The sequence below is a fragment of the Capsicum annuum genome, chromosome 12 (genome assembly GCF_002878395.1).
Source record: "Capsicum annuum cultivar UCD-10X-F1 chromosome 12, UCD10Xv1.1, whole genome shotgun sequence".
NCBI classification, from domain to species: domain Eukaryota; kingdom Viridiplantae; phylum Streptophyta; class Magnoliopsida; order Solanales; family Solanaceae; genus Capsicum; species Capsicum annuum.
This window is the reverse complement of record NC_061122.1, coordinates 53,815,913-53,840,159: the sequence shown is the minus strand read 5'-3', so window position 1 is coordinate 53,840,159 and position 24,247 is coordinate 53,815,913. Positions and strand designations below refer to the sequence as shown.

General features: G+C 36.3%; 1 protein-coding gene across 3 annotated transcripts in view; it reads left to right on the top strand.

Annotated features, from left to right (window-relative positions):
* Positions 1-22,545, top strand: part of LOC107850364 (ABC transporter D family member 1) — a 52,133-nt gene extending 29,588 nt beyond the window's left edge. For all 3 annotated transcript variants that reach the window (XM_047401788.1, XM_047401787.1, XM_047401789.1), the window contains exons 16-27: positions 8,869-8,959; positions 11,325-11,449; positions 11,518-11,667; positions 11,745-11,817; positions 15,198-15,378; positions 15,473-15,631; positions 17,982-18,125; positions 18,200-18,430; positions 21,493-21,653; positions 21,759-21,811; positions 21,910-21,988; positions 22,081-22,545. In XM_047401788.1, the coding sequence (XP_047257744.1) occupies positions 8,869-8,959; positions 11,325-11,449; positions 11,518-11,667; positions 11,745-11,817; positions 15,198-15,378; positions 15,473-15,631; positions 17,982-18,125; positions 18,200-18,430; positions 21,493-21,653; positions 21,759-21,811; positions 21,910-21,988; positions 22,081-22,209 (1,576 nt within the window). In that variant the 3' untranslated portion in view covers positions 22,210-22,545. The remainder of the gene's footprint in view (positions 1-8,868; positions 8,960-11,324; positions 11,450-11,517; positions 11,668-11,744; positions 11,818-15,197; positions 15,379-15,472; positions 15,632-17,981; positions 18,126-18,199; positions 18,431-21,492; positions 21,654-21,758; positions 21,812-21,909; positions 21,989-22,080) is intronic.
* The last annotated feature ends 1,702 nt before the right edge of the window (positions 22,546-24,247 follow it).

Genomic DNA, 24,247 nt, shown 5'->3' with positions numbered 1-24,247 from the left:
GCTACAACGATCTTCTATGAGCTAGGCATGCCTCTCACCACCTCATCCAAAACCTCCCAAAAATGCATTTTCTCCTCCCTCTCCAAGCCCACCTGCGGCGCATACACACTACATACGTTCAGGGTAAACCCCCCTAAGACCAACTTAATAGTCATCAGCTTATCACTAATTCTCTTAACCTCCACTACCTGCCCTCTAAGCTTTTCATCTACCAAGATGCCAACTCCATTCCTACGCCTCTCGCTTCCAGAGTACCAAAGCTTGTAACCATCCACATCCCTAGCCTTAGACCTTACCCACTTGGTCTCCTGGCTTAAGCAATATTAATCTTCCTCCTCTTAAGAATCTTCACCAATTCTATTGACTTACCCCGAAGGGTCCCTATATTCCAAGACCCTACTCTCAACCTATCTACTCTCGCCTCTCGCCTCCCTCTACCACCCCTCACCGCACCAGCCTTAACACTCGACCTAGACCACATACTTACCCCTACCCTCCGCTCTTTACCCCTCAGACATGACCCTATTTCACCATCAACCCCTACAGCCACCACTTAAGAACTGAAACCAAGTCCAAACAGAGCCTCAAACCAATAGACTGAAAGACAACAAAATAGGGCAACAATAGGAAAGCATGAAAACAGAAAAGCAGTATGAAAGCAATAGGGAAACAGTAGGCAGTCACAAGTATACTCACAGGAAACAAAACAGTTCAAATGAAACGGTAAAGATATTAACTAGTGCAAATATCTAAATATCAAAGTTTAGATGTCACTGGGGTGATCCTGCGTGCTTATGATACCGTCAATTTTGTTGTCGGAATTGGTTGGTGAAAACAGCGTTGCCGGAAAGCTGTCGCCGGATGTTGCCGTCGCTGGAGCGTCTACTGTGCTTTACCGGATCTGTGTTTTGGTGACCTCCGCCGGAGCCGATCCTAATCCCGCCGGTGATATCCGCCACTAAAAAGCAAAGAAGGGGGAGGGAGAGAGAGGGGTAGCTCGGAAGAGCTGTGGAGAGAGAGGGAGAGAGAGAGAGATAGAGCTCAAGGGAGGAAGGCAAAGAGGGTAACTTACCTTTGCCGGCGCCGGCGCTGGCTACTCGGTCGGAGAAGACGACCGACGACCGTTAGGTGAACGTTAACTTTAGTGGAGGAGAGAGAGAGCGTTAGTGGAGGAGAGAGAGAGCGTTAGTGGAGGAGAGAGAGAACGTTCCTGGTCTAAACTACACTCCTAGGTTCAAATGCTATAGTAACCTATGTCTACTTTTTGTTCTATGGTATGTAGGTAGAGACATATCTTTGACGATTTTATACATTTAGTGATCTTATTTAGAAAAAAAACGGTAATTTTAGAGGCAATTCGGCTGGGTTTCTTTCCAACATTATTAAACTGGAGCTTTTTCTTCTTGAGGTAATAGTTGTGGACAACTTGATACCACATTACCACCATAGCCATTGACAGAAAGTTCTGTCTGCTAATTCAGGATTCTGGAAGGTTGGATATCTGATATATATTTAGGTATGATAGGGCCCTCTAAAAGAAATTTTGTGGTTGAGTAGGTTTAAGTTTCACGGGTTGCTGCTTTGGCTGTGCTAGGAATCCTGAAATCCCCTTACAAGAAATCTGTAGACTTCCAGAAACAATGAAAAGTAGAAACGACACTTCAACTATTATTTACTGTCACGAACAAGTAGAACGAGTTTTACAAATAGCAAATAGAGAATACTTCAACAACCAAGGTATTTCGAGGAACTTAAACCTCCTAATCTGCCAGAAAATCCCACAGAATAATCTGATACTGTTTCTTTCTTCCTAGTGCAATATATCACAAAACAATTGCCTAAACTGCTAGGTAACTGCTAGAAACTACTAGAATTACATACATAGAATAATTAATAAATAAAACAGATACATTGAAGCTTTATTTTCACCCTTCTTCCCGCGCTTATAGACCCTAGTAACAGGTGGTCTTAACAATACCCCCACCCCTATGAGTTTCACCTTGTCCTCAAGGTGAAAATGAGGAAACTGTGCATCAATGACTTCATAGGATTCCTCGGTGTTATCAGTAAGTCCTTCCATTTAATCAACACCTCTTGGGAGCCATTCAAGAGTGTACGACAGTCTACTACACCTTCAGGTTGCACTTACATTTCAAGTTCTTCAGATAAGAAAGGAGGGAGCTGCTGAACTCGAGTAGAATCCTTTATTGCACGCTTTAACCAAGAAACATGAAATATGGGATGCATCCGTGAATGAGGGGGTAAATCAAGGCGATAAGCAACTTCTTCAATTGTATTCAAGATAGTGTATGGCCCATAGTAAGGAGGACTTAACTTCTGATTAACCTTTTTAGCAAGTGAGCGAAGCTTGACAGGTTGCATGCGAAGATAAACCAAATCACCAGGTTGAGACACAACTGCACGACTCTTAGCATCAGCATAAACTTTCTTTTGAGCTTTGAGCATGCGTCAGATTAGCTTTGAGTTCATCTAAAATTGTGTTGCGAGCCAGAAGCTTATGGTTGACCTCTTCAACAGCAGAAATCTCATTAGTGAACCGCAACAAGGAGGGAGTATCTCGCCCATATAAATCTCTAAAAGGGGTCATCTTGGTGGAACCATGGTATGTGGTATTGAACCAAAATTCAGCCCAAGGAATCTATCTTGGACATTGTTTTGGATGTGCTCTTGCAAAACAACGTAAATAAGTCTCCAATGAGCAGTTGACAACTTCAGTTTGACCTTTTGAGGGTGATAACCGGAGCTCAATTTGAGGCTAGTTCAGACAACTTGAATAATTCTTTATAAAATTGGCTGACAAAAACCCGATCTCGATCAGATGGGACCATGCAAACGTACAACCTCACGAACAAATAGCTTAGTGACACTCTTTGCGATATATGGATGAGATAAGAGGAGAAAATGACTATATCTAGTGAAACGGTCCACCACTACAAGTATAGCATCATGTCCTATTGCTTTTGGTAATCCGCTGTTGAAATCCATAGCAATATCATTCCAAACTTGAGTAGGAATAGGTAATGACTGCAGCAAGCCAGCGTGACTAAGGGTTTCATACTAGTTCCACTTGCAAACTTCACAACTAGCCACAAAGTTCTGTACATCCCTTTTGATTCCATTCTAATACAACACTTGTGAAATGCGTTTGTATGTGCGGAAAAAACCTGAGTGCCCTTCTATAGGCGAGGAGTGAAATTCCCTAACGAGCATGAGATTGTATAACAATGAACGAGGAATCACCAGCGGACTTTTGAAAAACAAGCAACCATTTCTTATTTTGAAGCAAATCTTGTGTTAATTGACGGAGTTGATCATCCTATTGAATTTCTGTGGAAAGATCATCGAAGGCACTGCTGTGTAGAATAGAAAAAACCATGAAATGAAATTGGCGGGACAACGCATCAGCTGCCTTATTTTCACATCCGGGGCAATATTGAATCTCAAAATCAAATCCCATCTTGGTAACCCATTTTTGCTACTACTCTGCCATAGTTCGTATAATGAAACTAGTTTTACGAGGCCCGTGCTAAGCCCGGGCCCAACCTCAGTATAAAAAGTAATTTTAATTTAAAATTATTATTTGTATTATAATCAGTATAATCTAATGATATGTTAAACAAGTCGTTAAAACGTTTTCATACTTATTAAATATTTAAATCACATAATTGAATAATTTTAAATAAAATATTATTTGTAAAGAAGAAAGTATTACCAGAGAATTAGAATATATTAAAAGACTATAAGTAACTTGATATCTTATATAATGACATGATTTAAAATATTTAATAATTACGCTTCGATGAAGATCTTAGATAGAAGAAATATTGATTTTTTTATAAATTTGCTAGTAAGTAATTTCTTAGTTATAGCTAAAAATAAATGTATTTTGATATTTATTGAGTTTTAACTTCGCTCATAATTTTGCGACAATAGTTTTTTAAAAATATTTTTTTTCATCGATAGAATCATCTAACACAAAATTAATGATTTCAAGTTTGTACTATAATAATTATAACCTTAATTTAGAGCCTTTATATAAATTAACTAAAAAATAATCTATAAGGATATTAAATGATAATTAAACCGCAGAAATAGATCCATTAATTCATCATGTTTATTTTTTTCATGCCCTTACAAGAGTACTTTATTCGTCCTATTTAATTATATATTTTGAGAACTAAATATATCAAAAATAATTATGTATGAGGTTGTAGTTCAAAATCATTACAAATTTTTATTTTGTATTAAAAGTTAGCTTGAATATTTTTCGAGTTAAAGTGATTGTTGATTTAAAATGAAGGAAGGTTTAATTAAATAATCATCTAACAAATGGCAAGAAAAAACAATCATAAAAATCAAAATGAAATAATTTTAACAAAAAGAATTAGTATGAAAATGAAAATATGTAATTAAAAAATACTATTAATTGTCATGCGTAATAATTTCATTTCACGAAAAATTTAAAATATCAAAAGAGTCCTTGAGAGGACTACCAAAATCTCAAGATCTCATCATAATGTTGACACGAAATTACATGTTATGATTTCTATTCTTTAATATAAACATTGGTCCATAAGTTTAAATTTTTCAAAAATAAAAATCTATAATTTTAAATTTTACAAAAATAGACTCATGTTTGTAGTGAATTGTCTCAAAGAAGAGTTAGTTATTACTATTATTAATTTATCAAATTAATGAATCTTTGTAAAATTATATATATATTATTTATTAAAAAATAAAAATATATAATTTATTTTTTTATTAAATATTATTAATTTTTTAATACATAAATAACTTATAATAATTAATTAGAGATGATATAGTAAAATCATGGAACAAGTAGCTGATGAAGCAGGCCTGTTGACGAAGAGTTGCCTGGTTCTTTGGCCTTTCCCTCTTATTAGATAGTAAGATTATGCATATATTAAAATTATACAGGTATAAATGGTAAAAGTTTTTTAAGTATAGTATATTTTGTTAAGTTTTTCTTTTACGAATTCACACCATAAAAAATTTCTTGAAACCTTTATAAACAAATATGAATACTTTCAGAATGAATTAACTACAAGGATAATATAAAAATTTAATCCATGCTTTCTTGAGTTAGTATTATGAACAATTAATATAAAATAGTTATTTTTAATAAAACAATCAACTAATATGGAACGGAGAAAGTAAATTATAAAAATAAACCGAGGAGTAAGGGAGTACTCCTATTTTCACTGTTTTGTTGTTCAAACAGCCATGTGGCAAGTAGAAATTCATGTGTAATGAGATGGACACAAACAATTAATGGATCCCAAAATTTTAGATAAGTTGTTTTGTATTCATTGGAGACACGAGGCAACATTACTCTAATGGTTGTTGATCTTTTTGCAATGAATCAAAATGGTGAATGGTGATTAACTTAACAGATAAAAACTCAGGTAATGACGCCACTTTTTTACAACAAAACTGATGGCCATAAACTCCCTCTTATATACTGATATAGATTGAGCTTGAATAGAAAGTCCTTGACTAAGAAAAGTGATGGGATGTCCTTCTTGCATTAGGGCAACTCCAATCCCTAATCCCGAAGCATCTGTCTCATCCTCAAACACTTTGTTAAAATTTGGTAGTTGAGTTTATTTAGCCCAATGAAAAGCATCTTTCTTGAGCAATTGTGTAAGTGGCCGGGCTGTTTTCCCATAATCATGAACAAACTTCCTATACTAACTAGTGAGTCCCAAGAACACCCGCAAACCTTTAACATCTTTGGGACTTGGCCAGTTAAACATGCTTGCTATTTTGGCTGGATCCGCTGAGACTCCACTTGCTCAAATAATATGTCCCAAATACTCCAGTTGTTGTCCAAACGGACTTTTTTTCCAATTGACAACCAAGTTATGGAGTTTCAAAATTTGTAGCACCTCCCGCATGTTCCAAGTGAGTAGGCAAATTTTCACTACAAACTAATATGTCATAAAAAAAAATAAAAAATACAAACTTATATAAGTAACGCCGGAATATCTCATTCATCAGTGCTTGAAAAGTAGATGGAGCATTAGACAATCTAAATGGCATAACCAAAAACTCATGATGGCCTTCATGTGTACGAAAAACTGTCTTTGCTACGTCCTCCTTGCAAACCCGAATTTGATGGTATCCCGATCTTAGATCCAATTTCGAAAATATAGTGGCACCCTCAAGTTCATCCAGTATTGCTGGAATTGGAAATTTATTAGTAACAATAATCTTATTAAGGGCCCGATAATCCACACAAACTCGCCAGCTGCCATTTTTTTCGTGAACTAGCAACACTGGACTAGAGAAAGGACTCGTGCTTGGTTGAATGATTTCGGCTACAAGAATTTCTTGGATAATTTACTCAATCTTATTTTTCTGGTAATGAGAGTAATGATATAGACGAATATTGGATGGATTAGGTCCCTTGTTAAGTAAGATAGCATGATCATGACTTTTACTAGGTGGCAACCCATTTAGTTCCTCAAATAAACTTCCAAATTCTTGTAGTAATTGCTGCAAATCTAAATTCTCTTGGTCTTCCTTTGTTGTTAACTCATCCACATCAACATAAAACCCTTCTCCATCTTTTTGCAAGGCTTTAAATAGAGTTCTGAGTGATGCCACTGATCTAGACAATGAGGGATCTCCTTGAACAACTTGTGTTTGTGCTCTTATTTCAAATTTCAGCGTCAATGTCTTGAAATTAGCTTGAATATCTCCTAAGGTTTCCAGTCACCACATCGACACTTCCCAAATAAAAAAGGAAATAATCTTGTGTTATGCTTAGTTTATCAATCCACAGTTCTACTTCTTTGCAGCTACCCTTACTCTTTACCTACCTGCTGTCCATTTCCTTCTTCCACCACAAATGACTTAGTTTTTGTTTTCTTTAACTCTAATGCTTCAGTCACTGTGCGAGAGATAAAATTAGTTGATGCTCCATTATCCGACAAAATAACCTTCTTCCTCAATATTGTTCCCCATGCCTTCAAAGACTTCTTTGTGGTAAATCATGCAATATAGTACAAAAACAATTCCATTAACTTTTGACACTCTGGCTGTTCTTGAACACTTAATTGATCCATGCCTGCATTTATTATTTCCTCTGAATGCTCTTCTATATCTCCATCTTCGTTATCCTCTGCCGCAACAATAAGCAAATTTAATTGTTTTGAATTGCACCGATGATTGGGGTCATATTTTTCATCTTAGCGAAAACAATCCTTATACTCTACATCAGATAGCCTTTTGTGTGATCCTCCACGTCTTGTAGAATTTTCAGGTCCTTGCTGCATGATTTCTCCTCGCTTCTGCTCTTGAAAATGTCGTGGTACTGTTGTAACTGTTGTACGGGCAAAATGATAAGGGATTGTGGCTACACGCACATGTGGACTAGTAACACTTTCCGTTCGGCTATTGTCAATCAGTTGAAAATGCGTCAAACCCCTAGGAAGTGTCATAGACATATGTCTAGGCAAGTGGGCTTGATTGAGAGCCCAATTCTTTTCTTCAATACGCTGGCTTTGACCCATAATTTGGGTTAGAGTTCCTAACTTGCTAACCCACAATTCTGCCTTGATCTCTCCTCTCAGTCCATTTATAAAATCCCCATCAAAACCGCATCATCGGCTCTTTCAATGTGCTGAAAGTAATTCAAAATCTTCTCCGTTTTTGGCCACACTTTCAATTAGTTGCAATCCTATCAACACCTCATATAAGTTTTCTAATTTTGATGGAGTGAATCGTTGGAGTACGGCTACTCGAAACACATCCCATGTGAAAATTGGTGTTCTTGTCTCCCACCATTGGAACCAGTTTAGGGCTCTACCTTCAAAGCAAACAGCAGCAACCTCCAATTTTTCATTAATGCCATTGAAATGAAAATATCGCTCTGCTCTGTTAAGCCACACATATGGGTTGTCACCAGAGAGTAAGGGCAGTACCATTCTTTTAGGACGTGTTTCTTCATGAAATTGTGGCTGAACTTTTCTGGAATTCATCGGTTCTGCGATTGTTGCTGTTTTCTGCCATCACATCTGTGTCTTTAATTGGATCTGCTTGAAACTTTGATTTTCCTTTCATATGTTAAAGAATTTCAGTGTCATGTTCATCTTTTTTCTGCGTCCAGTCGCGTAACTGCTCCATGTAATCACGTACTGAACCAATCTCATCTTGTACTTTGCTCATTTTCTTCTCTAATCCTTCAATCTTCCCTTCCATTCTGGTTGAAACTATAAAGGCTTTGATACCAAAATTGTTAGGAATCCTGAAATCTCCTTAAAAGAAATTTGTAGACTTCCAGGAACAATGCAAAAGTAGAAACAACACTTCAACTATTATTTACGGTCACCAACAAGTAGAACGAGTTTTACAAATAGCAAATAGAGAATACTTCAACAACCAAGGTATTTCGAGGAACCTTAACCTCCTAATCTGCTAGAAAATCCTACGGAATAGTCTCATAGTATTTCTTTCTTCCTAGTACAATATATCACAAAACAACTGCCTAAATTGCTAGGTAACTGCTAGTTAACTGGTAGAAACTACTAGAATTACATACATAGAATAATTAATAAATAAAACAGATACATTTAAGCTTTATTTTCACCACCCTTCTTCCTACGCTTATAAACCATGGTAACAGCGTCTAACAGGCTGCTTATTGGGTGGGCAAACTGTGTTCTATCATTTCATTTAGTGCGGTTATGGTTTATTATCTGCTAATGAATCTTGTCTTGTTAGACTCTTGTATTTCATATTGACATTTTAATTGTGTGTTCTTTGTTGACCTTTGTCCTTCCTTTCTGAGATCAATAAAAATTTCTTCCTGCCCTCACACAGGTACTTGACGCATACATTGGCACTTGGATGGAGGATTCGTCTGACCAAACACTTGTTAAAGAACTACTTAAGAAATAACGCATATTATAAGGTACCTATATATTCAACAAGATGAATATTTACTAAAAATCCTTTTCAGTTCTGTCAAGTTACACTGATACTTGAATATCTATCACTCTGTCTCACTCATAAGAGGATTTTTAGATGTACTGTTCAGTAAATCCCATGCTCACCCCTGAGATTGTGAAAGTTTTAACCATTTGAATATTTTGGTCGTGTTGTATTTCCGAGCACTAGCTTGATCAAACAAATAGATTAGTTTTTATGCACTCTGTGTTTTAAATTCTGGCCTAAATTTCACTTTCAGAGGTCAAATGGGGTGTTGACCAAAGTATTTTTATTACTAGGTTTCTTAATTTTTTTATGGAAATGAAAAAGAATTATAAACTCCATGAAATTTTCTACCTTATGAAAGGTCTAGATTTTCTTTATGTTTATGAATTAATCTGAAAAATGTATTTTGAAATCCAATTTGTCTGTTGAAAATTCAACATGGACAAAAGCTTTTGGCCCTCTTCCGTTTGTTGTTGGAATCTAAGTTGCTTGGACTCGGATGCAGGTGTCCGATACGGGTACGGATCTAGAGGTCGGATCCTTCGCGGTCTCAATTTAAAGATTCAGGGATATGTATCTAGAGATGGATACGGGTGCGGGGGTTCGGCGAAAAATAATTTAAATATGTAAAAATAGAGTTATAAAATATAAACGGAAAAGGGCCTAAAATGCCCTTCAACTATGTGAAATGGTGTAAATATCCCCCGTCTACCTATTGGGTCTAAAATGCCCTTCTTGTCTATCTATTGGGCATAAAATGCCCTTTCCGTCTACCTATTGGGGCTATTTTTCCCTTTTATTTAGGCAAATTACATGAAAAGGCATTTTTATATACTATATCAAAATTTTATGTTTTTCATTTTTATTGTCTGCTTTCACGATGCCTCCATAAAAATATATGGTATATTTATACCATAAAAATTCATGGTATATTTATATTGTACAATTATATTTATATGGTATATTTATACATACAAATTTTTTTTTTACCATACAAATTATATTTATACCATAAACATACATGGTACATTTTAGATATAAAACGTTTATACCATCTAATACTGGATATATATATTTATATTTAATAAATAATTTTTTAGCAAGAAAAGTACTTCCGATATAATGAGATATACCATGAATATTCATCCCATAAATTATATCAAAAATATAATAATAATCTGAGTTTGACATAAATTATATTTATACAACAGACCAGACCCCACGCTGTGGGAATACATTAGGCTTCTTGTTGTTGTTGTTGTATACAACAAAAATACATGGTATATATGTACTTCCAACATAATGATTTTTATTTCATAAATATTTATCCATAAATAATTATGGTTAACCCATTACATTAGAATTAAAAATATACGATAATGAAATAGTACTAGATGATTAACATACATGAAAACAAAACGAAACATACACGAGCAAATAATGGAATACTTAGTTTATTTAAAAATATTTGAATTTTGAATATAAGAGAGAGATTTGAAAGCAGGGATTATCTTTTCCACTTTTAATTTGAAGATTGAAAAATATCTCTTAAATTAAGATGAATTGATAATTAGTTATATCATTAAATTAGGAAGTATAATTATCTTTTCTGATTTTTTAAAATGGCTATATATGTAAAAAAAAAAAAATTATTTTTATAATGTTGAAAAAATACCATTATTTATATAATTAAGTTTTAAGGATGGTCTTTCCATGTAATTTGTCTAACTAAAAGGGAAAAATAGCCCAATAGGTAGACGGAAAGGGCATTTTAGATCCAATAGGTAGGTGAAAAGCGCATTTTAGGCCCAATAGGTAGACAGAGGGCGTTTTTGCGCCATTTTAGATAGTTGAAGGACATTTTAGGCCCTTTTCCGAAATATAAATTATGAGATATTATGAGGAAAACTTGAGGAGAAAATATTGTTCAAGAAGAAAATCTTGAAAGGAGATAAAAGGAAAAACAATAACGTAGAAATTTCTATATACAAGATATTCCATTTTTTTCAATTTTACCTTAGCTTTTGTTTGATTATAGAATTTCTCAATTCTATCTGGACTTTTCAGTCGATTTTGGTCAAAGTACCCAAAATCGGTTGTGACCAGATCTGGTACGGATCCTACACCCACACCCATGTCTTGTCAACATGGGTTCGGCACCGAAAGTGAAGAGTCCGAGTAACTTAGGTTGGAATAGTAGGACAACTTCTTTGTTCTCAAATCCCTTGTTCGTCGACCTTGATTAAAGGATAACTAATGCTGTAGTTCCTTCACTTTTCCGTAGAAGTCTGATGTAGTGTTCAAATATCTTGCAAATTTAACATTGAAGAGATGGATTGTAGGTATTTAACATGTCGGCTGTCAACTTGGATGCGGATCAGAGATTAACTCAAGATCTGGAGAAGCTAACTGCTGACTTGTCTAGTCTGGTAACTGGAATGGTGAAGCCGACCGTTGACATTCTATGGTAAGTTTCTGCTGTGGCTGTTAAGCTAGTATTCTAACTGGTTTTATAGATGTACTACTGAAATGCAGGTTCACATGGAGAATGAAACTGCTAACTGGCCGGAGGGGAGTTGCTATATTATATGCTTACATGCTATTAGGTCTGGGTTTCCTGAGATGTGTTACTCCTGACTTTGGTGACCTGGCAAGTCGAGAACAACAGCTTGAAGGAACTTTCAGGTTACCTTATGCTTTAGTTACTGCTTATCTTATTGTGTTTGGATAGGCTACTGTTACATCTGAGTATCTGTTGTCAGGTTCATGCATGAAAGGTTGCGAACACATGCTGAATCTGTTGCTTTCTTTGGAGGCGGTGCTCGTGAAAAAGAGGTAGTAATATGTTTTAGCAACACTACTTTTATCTGCAGTGATACCTTTCAGAAATAAGATATATAGGTGCGTTTGTCTGATAACTGTATACATGCATATACATTGAGGTGATCGTTTTCCCATGCGGCATCCTAGAAATTTGCTGGTATAGTAAATTGTGTTCCCGTTTTATGCTTCGTATTCGGAAAACAAAGTGGGTAAATAAGCTGGGCAGCTTTAAACTGTTATCATCTCTTTGTGTCAATTGCTACAGATCACATCAAGAGCTTGATGTCCTTTAAAAAAAATTGTTGGCCCAAAAATGGGGCTTAGATGTTATGTGTAAGGATTACATTGGTAATACTTAATTCTCTACTATTATTAACAATTTTATAAGGAGACTGAGGAGTGGATGCCTGAACTTCAGCTATTGGGAGATGCTAGCATTTCTAATGAGGATCAGCAATGGTTGGAGAGGCGGTTTGAATAGGAAATACTTTAGTGCATCAGATTTTGTGCCTCTGACAAGGCACCTGATCAAGATGGTCTTCCTATAAGCTTTTCCAAGCTTTTTGGGATGTGTTGAAGGAAGATACTCTTAAGTCCTTGCCGTATTTCCATTATCAGCATGTTTTTGAAAGGAGCTTCAATGCCACATTTGTGGCACTCATCCCAAAGACGGCGGGGACATCAAATCTTAGGGATTTGAGACCTATAGGTTTGATAACAGGAATGTACAAGATCGTATCAACGATTTTGACATAAAGATTGAAAAGAGTAGTTAATAGTTTGGTTAACAAAGATCAAATGACCTTCATTAAAGGAAGATTGATGGATGCTTGCCTTATTGCTAATGAATGTGTGGATTCTTGATTTAGAGGAGAAGCTCCTGGCATCATGTGCAAACTAGATCTAGAAAAGGCATATGGTATGTAAACCAGAATTCCTGCCAAACATTCTTAGACAGATGAGATTTGAGGAAAAATGGGTGAAGTAGATCAGTTTTTGTATCAAAACTGTCAGATTTCTACTACTTGTAAATGGAGAACCGTGAGCTGTTTACATTTAGAAAGGGGGATCCTCTATCCCCTTTTTGTTCATCCTAGCTATGGAGGGATTCAATAGTATGATGAGAGTTGCACTCCATAATAGATGGGTGACAGGCTTCAGATTGAGCAACAGGGAGGGGGTGAATATGGAAATTTGTCACTTACTGTATCCTGATGACACAATTATCTTTTGTGAGCCTGAGGTGACCTGATGACACAATTTTCTTTTGTGAGCCTGAGGTGACCAGATCAGGTACATCAGATTGATGTTAACTGTTTTTGAAGCTTCCTGTGGTTTTAAGTGTCAACGAGAAAGAGCAGCTTATTCCCCATAAAGGAAGTTCCACATATTCAGATTTTGGCCGACATCTTGGGATGTAAGGTGGAGACATGCCAACTGTTTCCCTTGGAATGCCTTTAGGACATAAGCATAAGTTAATGGGAATGAGATGGTATCATAGAGAATACAGAATAAACTAGCAAAAGGGAAAGCACAATCTCTCTCTTTAGGGGGCAGCCTTCCTAATCAATTCTATCCTTGATTCATCCTACTTTTGTGATGTCTCGGTTTCATATCCCTTCGGTGATCACGGGGCCAAACGCTGAAGGAAGACTCATGTCTTAGAGTGGGCAATGGTTCCAAGATTTCATTTTGGAGTGATTTCAGGATAAATATGACTTACTAGAAGAATGTTTCCCTGACCTATTTCCCATTTGCTCTATCCAGAATGCTACAATTGATGAGCATTGGGTATCTCAAGGATGGAATCTCCTATATAGGAGACATTTGAATTATTGGGAGGTGGAGAGATTGGTGCAACTTTCGAAGAATTGGTGCAACTTTCGAGAATATTGGGTTGTTCACTGGAATAACCAATGAGGGAAATTAGGATTTGGGGGAAAATGGATCAGATGGATCATCATCTTCTGTGCCTCTTTTGTGAAGTTCTCTGTTCTAATTGGTAGTGCTCCTGAAGGTTTCTTTGAAGCTCAGAGAGGAATCAGACAAGGGGACCCTCTTTCTCTTTTCCTCTTCATTCCAGCCACGGAGGATCATCATGATCAAGACAACCAAAATAAAAGGGTGGATTATACAAAGCTTTAAGGTGTCCAGAAATAATGAGAGGAGTGTTGGAGGTGACACATCTCCAATATGCAGATGATACACTAATCTTCTATGATGCAGATAAAGAGCAACTAAAATGTCTTAGGGATATTTTGGTGCTATTTGAAGGTATTTCAGGTGTTCACATCAATTGGGGAAACACTAATCTTCTGTGATGCAGATGATGAACAACTAAAATCTCTTAGGGTCATTTTGGTGCTATTTGAAGGTGTTTTAGGTCTTCACGTCAATTGGGGAAAAAGCCACCTATATACTATAAATCTTGTTCCCAATTTGGGGCGGCTACTGACATCTGTTCTAGGAGATGACGTGGGAGCTCTAATTTCTGTCTACCTGGGAATGCCACTAGGAGAAAAATCAATCAAAGTCCTAAGAAATATAGAATTTGTTTTGGAAAAATGTGAGAAGTTGGCTAGATGAAAAGCACAGTATTTATCTAGTAGGAAGCGGGGGGTGGGGTGGGGTGGGGGGGCGTAGGCTTACCCTAATCAATCTAGTCCTGGATGCTATTCCTACTAACATGTTGACTTTATCCCGACATGAGTTGTACAAAGACAGGACAAACTCAGAAGGGATTTCTTTTGTTGAGGCAACATGAGAAGTAAGGGATATCTATTGTGGATGCGTTTGTGTGCAAGACATATGCTTGTAGGAAGGACAGTTAAATTAAGAGATTAATTTTATTACTTATAGCTTTATTTATTATTCTAAAATAGGATTAATGCTAGTTATCGTTATTAGTCTAGAATAGGATTTTGTGTTTCCTAGTTTCATAAGGATTAGGCTTCCTATTTGCTGTAATAAAGACTCCTATTTAAGGAGACATTTTTGGAATAAAACATATGCAGAATTTCAACCAGAATCAAGAGATCAGAGTTCTCTCCCACCAAACTCTAAGGTTTCAACCTCCTTTTTAACAAGATGAATTTATATATCGAATATCATTATACAAAATAGGTCATTCTAGAAATTCTAAAAAAAGCAAGGGGAAGTCAAAGGCAATTGATTTAGATTTTCCTGTTAATCGTCCTGTGTCTCGATCCTTTGCAAGAAATTGTAACAATTTGGTACCAAAGACTTTCACAATGGACGATTTCAAAATATTTCTCTTTAGCTCATAATGGTAAGGATTCGTATAAGATTTCTTGCTTTAGTTATGTTCTTTACTGTCTTTTTGTTTATCCAGTTATCTCTAGCACACTACTGATACATGTTATGCATGGCAGATGGTTGAAGCAAGGTTTAAAGAACTTCTTCATCACTCTTCTTTGCTTCTTAAGAAGAAATGGTTATTTGGCATAATAGATGAGTTCATCACGAAGCAGCTTCCTCATAATGTTACTTGGGGATTGAGCCTGATGTATGCTATGGAGCACAAGGGCGATCGGGCTTTGACTTCAACTCAAGGTGATGCCCAACCAACTATGAATTTGTGTATTTTATTTTTCATGCTGTTATTATTTTTGTAAAAAATTAGTAATTCTTTTCTACCATCTCTTAGGTGAACTTGCTCATGCACTGCGATTTCTAGCATCTGTTGTGTCTCAAAGCTTTTTAGCTTTTGGTGACATTCTTGAGCTCCACAAGAAATTTGTTGAGCTCTCTGGTGGTATCAATAGAATTTTTGAGCTGGAAGAGTTTCTAGATGCTGCTCAATATGGTGGGTGTGATTTATCTTTTGGTTCTCTTGTTTCTGTCACTTTCAAATATCAAATGCTCTTCTCTTGTTATATATAAAAACAACAAACTCAGTGTATTCCCACAAAGTAGGGTCTGGGGAGGGTAAAATGTACGCAGTTCATACCGCTACCTCCGAAGAAGTACAGAGGCTGTTTCCGATAGACCCCCGGTTCAAGATAAAGAATAGTAAATAAGGTTGTATTGGAACAATTAAACAGGATGGATGGCATAACAAAGATAAGAAATAAGAAGTAACAAAAATAGAAATAGGGGAAATAAGGGCAATAAGAAATAAGAAATAAGACACCCACATAGTAGTAAACATACACTCACAGACCAAAGACAATCACCACACCCAAACTCCCCGACTAGCTACTCCTACCTATGGACACAGTCCTAGGATTACTAATCCGGTTACACAAAAGCTCTCCTAACTACTTGCTACGACTCACCCACACACCTAGTCTTATACCCTTATCCGCGACCTCCACATCTTCCTATCTAGGGTCATGTTCTCAGTAAGCTGTAACTGCTCATGTCATGCCTAATCACCTCCCTCCAGTATTTCTTCAGCCTACACCACCCTCCCTAAAACTATCCAAAGCTAGCCTCTCACACCTGTAAAGAATGGATCTTGGGCCTAACTCAACCTCAAAAGCTAGCTCATGAGGGGAGGATTGCCCAAATCCATATAAGGAAACCAATTACCCATCCCTTTTCCGATATGGATACTTAACACTCCCCCGCACGCCCAGGCCTCGTTAACTGGAGTGCGGACAATATAATATGGGGGCCCAACATCGGTGAACACAGATTTGGGATGGGCCTTGCTCTGATCCTTGCTCTGATTCCATGTAAAGAATGGATCTTGGACCTAACTCAACCTTTAAAGCTAACTCATGGGGGGATTGCCCAAGTCCATATAAGGAAACCAATTACCCATCCCTTTTCCAATGTGGATACTTAACAACACCTACGAACTGGGGCATCCATGCCCCTCCTCCCATCACATGCCCAAATCATCTCAGCCTCCCTTCCTGCACTTGTCCTCCACTGAAGCCACTCTCACCTTCTCCTGGATAATCTCATTCCTAACTCTATCCCCTCTAGTAAGTCCACACATTCAACACAACATTCTCATTTCCGCCACCTTCAATGAAATTTGTGCAGCACTTAAGCTCCAAACTTTATGCTGTAAACCTTTTGAGTTGATAGACTGGTTTGTCCATTGCAATAGTATTGTAGATGTCACGCTGTGTGTGTGAAGGAGAGGCGAGCATGGAATTGGTAAAGAAATTGAAGATAGATAAATGTAATGTGAAGTTGTTTCTTTTGTTAAAAGCTTATTAGATGGTCAATGCTAGTGGATATGCAGAAATCACTTAGTTTTGGCTGATGAATTCTTGGGATGAAAATGTGCTCTAAAGATGCTACAACTAGGTTATTCTAATGAATGACCGGCCAATTTTTCCTGGTGCTCTTGACAATGTGGTGTACATAGTTGGCTAGACTACATAACTTGGATTCTGTGTGAATCATCTCTTATAGTTAAAAGAGCTCTTTCTAGCCACACCAGGAATATATAGTTTATCTCCAGTAAATCATAACCGTTACCAGTCATGATTATTTGTTTGAACATTTTATCATCTTTCTTTTCTTTTTCTTTTGACAACTTCATGTTTCCCAGTTCTTCTATGATCTCTCTATCAACACCATCTAATCTATGATCTCTCTATCAACACCATCTAATTATCTTTTCTTCTTGATTCTTGAGTATAAAATGTATAACATTGTTGAGGATAATCACTAGCATTGCCAAACAAATTAGAGGGAACAAGTGTGCATATGTAATTATTTCATGTCGCACCCAAAGGAACAGGGCTCAAATTTAAATTTTGAATGGTTAGAACTCCATATTTTACCAGAAATTGTTGGGAATTTCTGCTTATCTATATGGGAAATTTGGTACAAAGTAGGCTGACATTGAGCTATAATATTGGCAGCAACCCTCTCTACCTTCACAAGGTATGTGCAAGGTCTGCGTATACATCACCCATGCAAGGTCTGCATATACATCACCCAGACCCCACTTGTGGGATTGCACTGGGTATGTTGGAATAGCGAAATCAAATAGCTGAAGCTAAACTTTGTTTCCGACGAAATTCCCGATATCCACCAGTGGTGAAAAATGCCCAAAAACCATTAAGTTCTAACATATCTTAACATAGTGATCTTTCTTTATCAAATTACTTTTGGCTGGATTCTTCTGATACTAGTCTGCAGGTGTTAGTATCATTATATGAACCTGATGCTTCTTGTATACATTGCAGAAGTACCTGAAGGTGTTATTTCATCCCCATCCTCTGAGGATGTAATTTCTTTCTCTAAAGTGGACATCATTACACCAGGACAAAACACCTTGGCTAGGAAGCTAACATGTGATATAGTGAAGGGGAAAAATCTTCTTTTAACTGGTTAGTTGCCAGATGATCTCTACTTATGCTTTAATATATAGTGATATTTATTTGCTAATTACTTCTTCCTGAAGGCCCTAATGGAAGTGGAAAGAGTTCAATCTTCAGAGTCCTTCGTGGTCTATGGCCAGTTGTGAGTGGAAAACTAGTTAAACCATGCCAGCCGCTTAATTCAGCGTTAGGCAGTGGCATCTTCTATGTACCCCAACGACCATATACGTGCTTAGGAACTCTACGGGATCAAATCATATATCCTCTCTCACATGAAGTAGCTGAGAAAAGGGTACTGGCTTCTTTGCGAGAAGGTAATTTTATGGCTATAGTATATTTGTCAGTTTCTTTAATGAGCTGGCTTGCTTGCATTCTGTTATAATTTGTACTTGAGATGTAGTAGCTAAAAATCATACGCCATTCTTGGGAAATGAAGCTTTCTAAGGGGCACCGGTTGTGTGTGATATTTGGAGAGAAAAGACATGATTTTCTCCTGTACTTGTCCGCTCAACTTACTTTAGCACTTAAACTACTTAACATCTTTAAAGTGTATTATTCACCCCTCAAAACTGAATACCACTCTCACAACGGAGAGTGTGTTACACTCGCCTACACATCAACGCCACGGCAATTCCACGTCGGAGCCACGTCATTGCCACGTAAGAAATTAAATTTTTCTAAAAAAAAAATTAATCCCCCACACATTATTTTATATTTTCTTTTTTTTTTTAAAATAAAAAATATGTATGTACTATTTTATTTATATAAATATATATATATATATATTTATATATATTAAATAAAAAAGGCACCCCCATCCCCATTTTCTTTCTTCTTCACACACCCCAACCCCACCCGCCCACCCCTCCTTCTCTACGTTTTCTCCTCTTCCAGCCCCCCCCCCCCCCCCCCACCCCCCTATGTTTTCCAATTGAATCTCAATCTTTTTTTAAAAATAAAAAAAAAAAAGCAAAGTCAAAAAAGAAAAACTCCATTATTTTGAAGAAGACAGGTGGCTCTTCTTCTTCCATAGTCTTGAACCAGAGCAAACATAGTGGATAAATTGCAAACATAACTTTGATTGTGAGAGCTGAAGATTTGGTTTTGAAACCTAAGTTGCTCGGACTCTTAAAAAATGTCTACGGGTGCGTGTCGGATTCTCCAAAAATAGTGTATTGCTGAAGGATCCGACACAGGTGCGGCAACATTTTTGGAGAGTTCGAGCAACTTAGTTTGAAACAACATAATCGCTATGATGATCTCAGAACAATCACATAGTTTGTTAATTATAGTTTCCAAAATCAGAAAAAGCAAAGCCAAAAAAAAAAAGCTCCATTTTTTTTCAAAGCTTTCAGCTGAAGGGTGATTTTTTTCTTTTTTTGGTATAAGAATGTTGAATTATTACATCTTAATCATTACATCGTGTCCGATTAATTACCATCTTGAAAGTGTTGATGGAGAATGTGTGTGAGATTATTAATGGGGAAATTAATGGTTGAAGAAAATGAGTGAGGTTGTTAATGGGGGAATTAATGGTTGAAGAAAATGGGTGAGGTTATTAATGGAGAAATTAATGGTTGAAGAAAATGGACGAGATTATTAATGGAGGAATGGATGATTTAAAGAAAATGGGTATTGTTGTTCTTGATCAATTGGAGAAGAAAAGAGTGGGGGTGGGGGTGGGGGGGGTTGCCATGAGGGGGGTGGGGGCATTGAAGAAGAAGGATGTCTTTTTTTTTAATGTATATTAAAATAAAAAGTGTGACTATATCAGTTTTTAAATTAAAAAAACGCGCTTTTTTTTCCTTTTTTTTTTAAAAAAATTCCACGTCAACATTAGGGGTGTATATAATCACTTTAAAGATGTTAAGGGGGTAAATAAACGAAAGTTTAGTGTAAGTGCTAAAGTAAGTTGAGCGGACAAGTTTAGGGGGAAAAAGATGTCTTTTCTCATATTTGGATTAATGAAGGGTGATACAGTAATTTAATTGAAATGGAGTTTTTCTTTGAACTGCTGATATTAGCTATTTTATATTTTAAAAATGAAAAGCCAACTGCCGAGGGCTATTCCAGGCTTCTGAATACAAATTTATAGTAAGCCTACCGAAGGGATATAAAGTTGTTTCTTTAAAGAGGAAAATCTGAAGATACAGATTTCATACCTAGCTTTCCTTTAGCAGTTGGAGAAACTATGCTTGGCAAGTGTTGCTTACAGGTTACATTATCATGTATAAAAAACCTTCAGAAATGGAGATTGTTCTGAACCATCCAAGCTTCTTGTTCATTTTTGTGTATGTGTTCCTCTTCATGACATTGTTTGAAAAATCTGCCTGGGAAGAACATGTGGTGAGCTACATGTTACCTTATCAAAAGAAAGAACATGTGGTGTGCTACGAAAGAAGTAAGCAACTCTTAAGAAAAGAGAGTAAAGTCTAATTGAAAATTAAACTAATTATTGATCCTCACAGACCTTCGTGCCAAATATATAATACTCATATGACGAACAAATCTTATATCGTTAAAAAAAAATCTTATATCGTTACACCCTATGTAGCACGAGCACAAGACACCATTATTTCTATAGAGTCAATCTGAGACATGATAACTTTGAGATTTATGGGAATGGCACCATAAATTCAATCTTATATGTAGTCAAATTTGCAGATCATTATAAAACAATATTTCATCAATTTTAGCCTACATTACCTTTTCATTTTTTGCTCGGTTAGTCATAAGCTGCATAATCATTAGAGAAATTTCCAAAGCTAAATATAACATGACATAAGATGGTCAATGTAAACATGCTAAACCATGCATAAGGTGGATCCTTTGCCTTCTGCTTTTTGGGGTTTCGATTAAGTGGTAGTATGATCCTCTTTACTAGGTCATGCATTTTGATACTGGGACTTAATGTTATTCTTAAACTCCAAATCCATTGAATTGGGCTGCAAAGTTTGTTATATCTGTCATTCTGTTGTCTTTTTAAGAGTTCCAAGTCCGAAGGCACAAGTCCAGAAACAAAAAGTTCAAAACAGAATTACCAGAATATCAAATAATGGCATTCAACTCATGTTTAACAGAGTCAGAAATCATAATTACATTGATGTAAGCTTCTGGTATCAGGTCATATATCTGGCGTCTCTGCTTTATAGATAATGCAAATAATAAAGAGTTGAGCAGCAGAACGGTGAGTGAGACAAAAAACACAAATTTCTGTAAACATATTCAAGTTCCAGTAAGAGTTTCAATATTTGGTAAATCTTTTATGATGTCTGTTTTATGGCTTTTGCTGGTGTTCCAGTAGTCATTAATTTGGCAGTTATGCTTTTTGATGCCAAATAATTGTCTTCTCAGTAACTTATCTTTTGAATATCAGGTCTAAGACCTCTAGGGCCTTCTAACATTTTGGATTCTCATCTGCAATCAATTCTCGAGAATGTTAAATTAGTCTACCTTTTAGAAAGAGAAGGTGGCTGGGATGCCAACCAGAACTGGGAGGACATCCTATCTCTTGGAGAACAACAACGATTAGGAATGGTGAGCTCAAAAAGTGCTGATTGCTTCTTGATCGACAACTTTGTTCATAAATGTAATATTCATATTTTGGTTCTTTGCTGCTAACTGTTTTGGCATTCCTACAAGGCACGTTTATTTTTTCACAAGCCACGGTTTGGAATTCTTGACGAATGTACAAAGTAAGTAAATGAGCTCATATCTCAGTCTCTTCCAATTTTACGGAATCTTTTCTATGGCCTCATATACCCGACCCTTTTATTTGCTCTTCTATTTGCAGTGCCACTAGTGTTGATGTTGAAGAGCACCTTTATAGGCTTGCTAAGGATGCTGGCATTACTGTTGTTACATCCTCACAGGTTTGCAATCATGTCTCATATTGTCATCTGTATTTCTTTTGGCCATCAACCCAGATCTTATCCAACCTTTTTCTTGCTATATTTTTCCTCAGCGCCCTGCTTTAATACCTTTCCATTCTCTGGAATTACGGTTGATTGATGGCGAAGGCAAGTGGCAGCTCCGTTCAATTAAGATTGATGAGGAGGAAGGCGAATCAAATGAATATACACAACAATTGTGACTATGATAATGTATTCCAATGTTGTGAAAACGTTCATGGATGGGCATAGAGGCAAATAATTAATGAATTATGAATGTAATACGTTGCAGTTAGATTGAAGCTAGGAAACTATACAGTTTAGGGTATACGAAAATAGCTAAGTTCTTGTAATATTTCAATCAAATAGGTAAACGTGTTTGTGTATAGCGCCCTTGTCCCATCGTTGTAAAAGGTTTAGGCATAATCTTTCCAGTCAGCTCCCCATGAAAAAATGGCAGGAGAACTGAGGCTGACATATTTACTGATATTATCTTCTATATTTTACATTATATATGATAATTTTTTCTGTTGTGGCCAGTGCCCATGCTAGTGCATAGAACAAGAACTTCTTCGTAGTAGGTGGCATCTGTGTTCCGCTTTAGGAAGTTCATTGACGTATTTTTCGCTTTCCTTTCTCAGTTTGATTATTTGCTGTTTTGTTCCAAGTGTCCGATGTCAAGTTGGCCATCCAAAATAGCTTTAGAATGTTTAACCTCAGTTATCAGTTAGGATAATAAATGGTTTGTGTGGTATTTCCATCCTCATCTCTTATCAGATGAAGAGACTCTGCAATCATCGTTTGGGCAAACAACATAAATCCCTACAGGAAATAATTACTGAAAATTTTGAATTTGGCTTTGTCGAGATATGTAATTAGCCCCTGATATATTCAATGAAAATATATATTTTTTCTTTGTAAAGATAAATAAACAGCTCAATACATTTTTTCCGATTTTGAATCTGTTGAGATACATAATACATCCAATGAAATACATTTTTTCCTTTGTAAAAATACATAATTAACTCTTGTTACATTTTTTGATTTATGGATCTATCGAGATACATAATTAGCTCTTGAAGCTCTTGATACATCCAAAAAGATACATAATTAATTGAATTTTTGTAATTAATTTGTATGGATGAAGATTTATATAAATATGAGTTAAGGTGTCTGTTTATGTTTTTTTTTCTAATCGTTTTGGCCCATGGCTCAGCTGGTACTCATTCTACCACCATCAAATCCAAAAACTTGGGAGGAGCATAGGGGAAATTGCAGGTCGATGCCAGTCAACCATTTACTTCACAATATATATATATATATATATATATATATATATATATATATATATACACGTCGTGTATGTGTAGTGTTTGCTTTATATCAACATATAATATACGTACGCTATGCATATAATATACATGTATACACAACATGACTGATAATATATGTATTTTGTATACTTAGGTTATACCAATAAACTCGATGGCCGAAGGATACATTTATGTATATAAATATAAGTTTTCCTATCAAATACTCAGCGGCGGAGGCAGGATTTTCATAAAAGGGGTTTCAGGCGATGGCAGAGGTAGGATTTCCATAAAGGGAGTTCAAGCAAAACAAGTAAGCACACTAAATCGCTAATAGTATCCACAACTAAGCAGGTTGGGTAAGATATTTGAACCAAGGTCCCAAGGTCTTGAGGAGCTCTTAAGTTATTTGAACCATCAACTACCTGTTAACAATGGCGCAAATCAAGAATTTCACTAAGGGCATTCAAGATTTTGAAATATATATAAAAAATAATTTTTGACCTATATATATGCGAGAATTTACTCTCTAATATGCTCCTTCAACAGTTCAACAATGAAAGGCTCAATGGCTAACTACTCTGCGCTTTGTAGCAAGTTAGAGTATTGACAAATCAAATTTTACATTCCTCAGTCCTAAATCCCATGAAGTCCCAACTAAGAAAGCATCAGCAATGTGTGCATAACAGGTCAACATGAGATCCGTTTGATGAGATTACACCAATCTGATAGTGCTTTCTCCACCAGGTGGTTTGCGCACACCGCCAAAGTGGATATATCATTACCACTAGGTGGTTTGAGCAAACCGCCAAAGTGGATATTCAATTTTTCCATCAAAAGATATATCATTACCACCCATTTCTTTCAGCCTAGCACTGCTCAGTGTCTTCTCCGCGGATCCAGGAGGAATATCTCCCTTGAGAATGTCAGT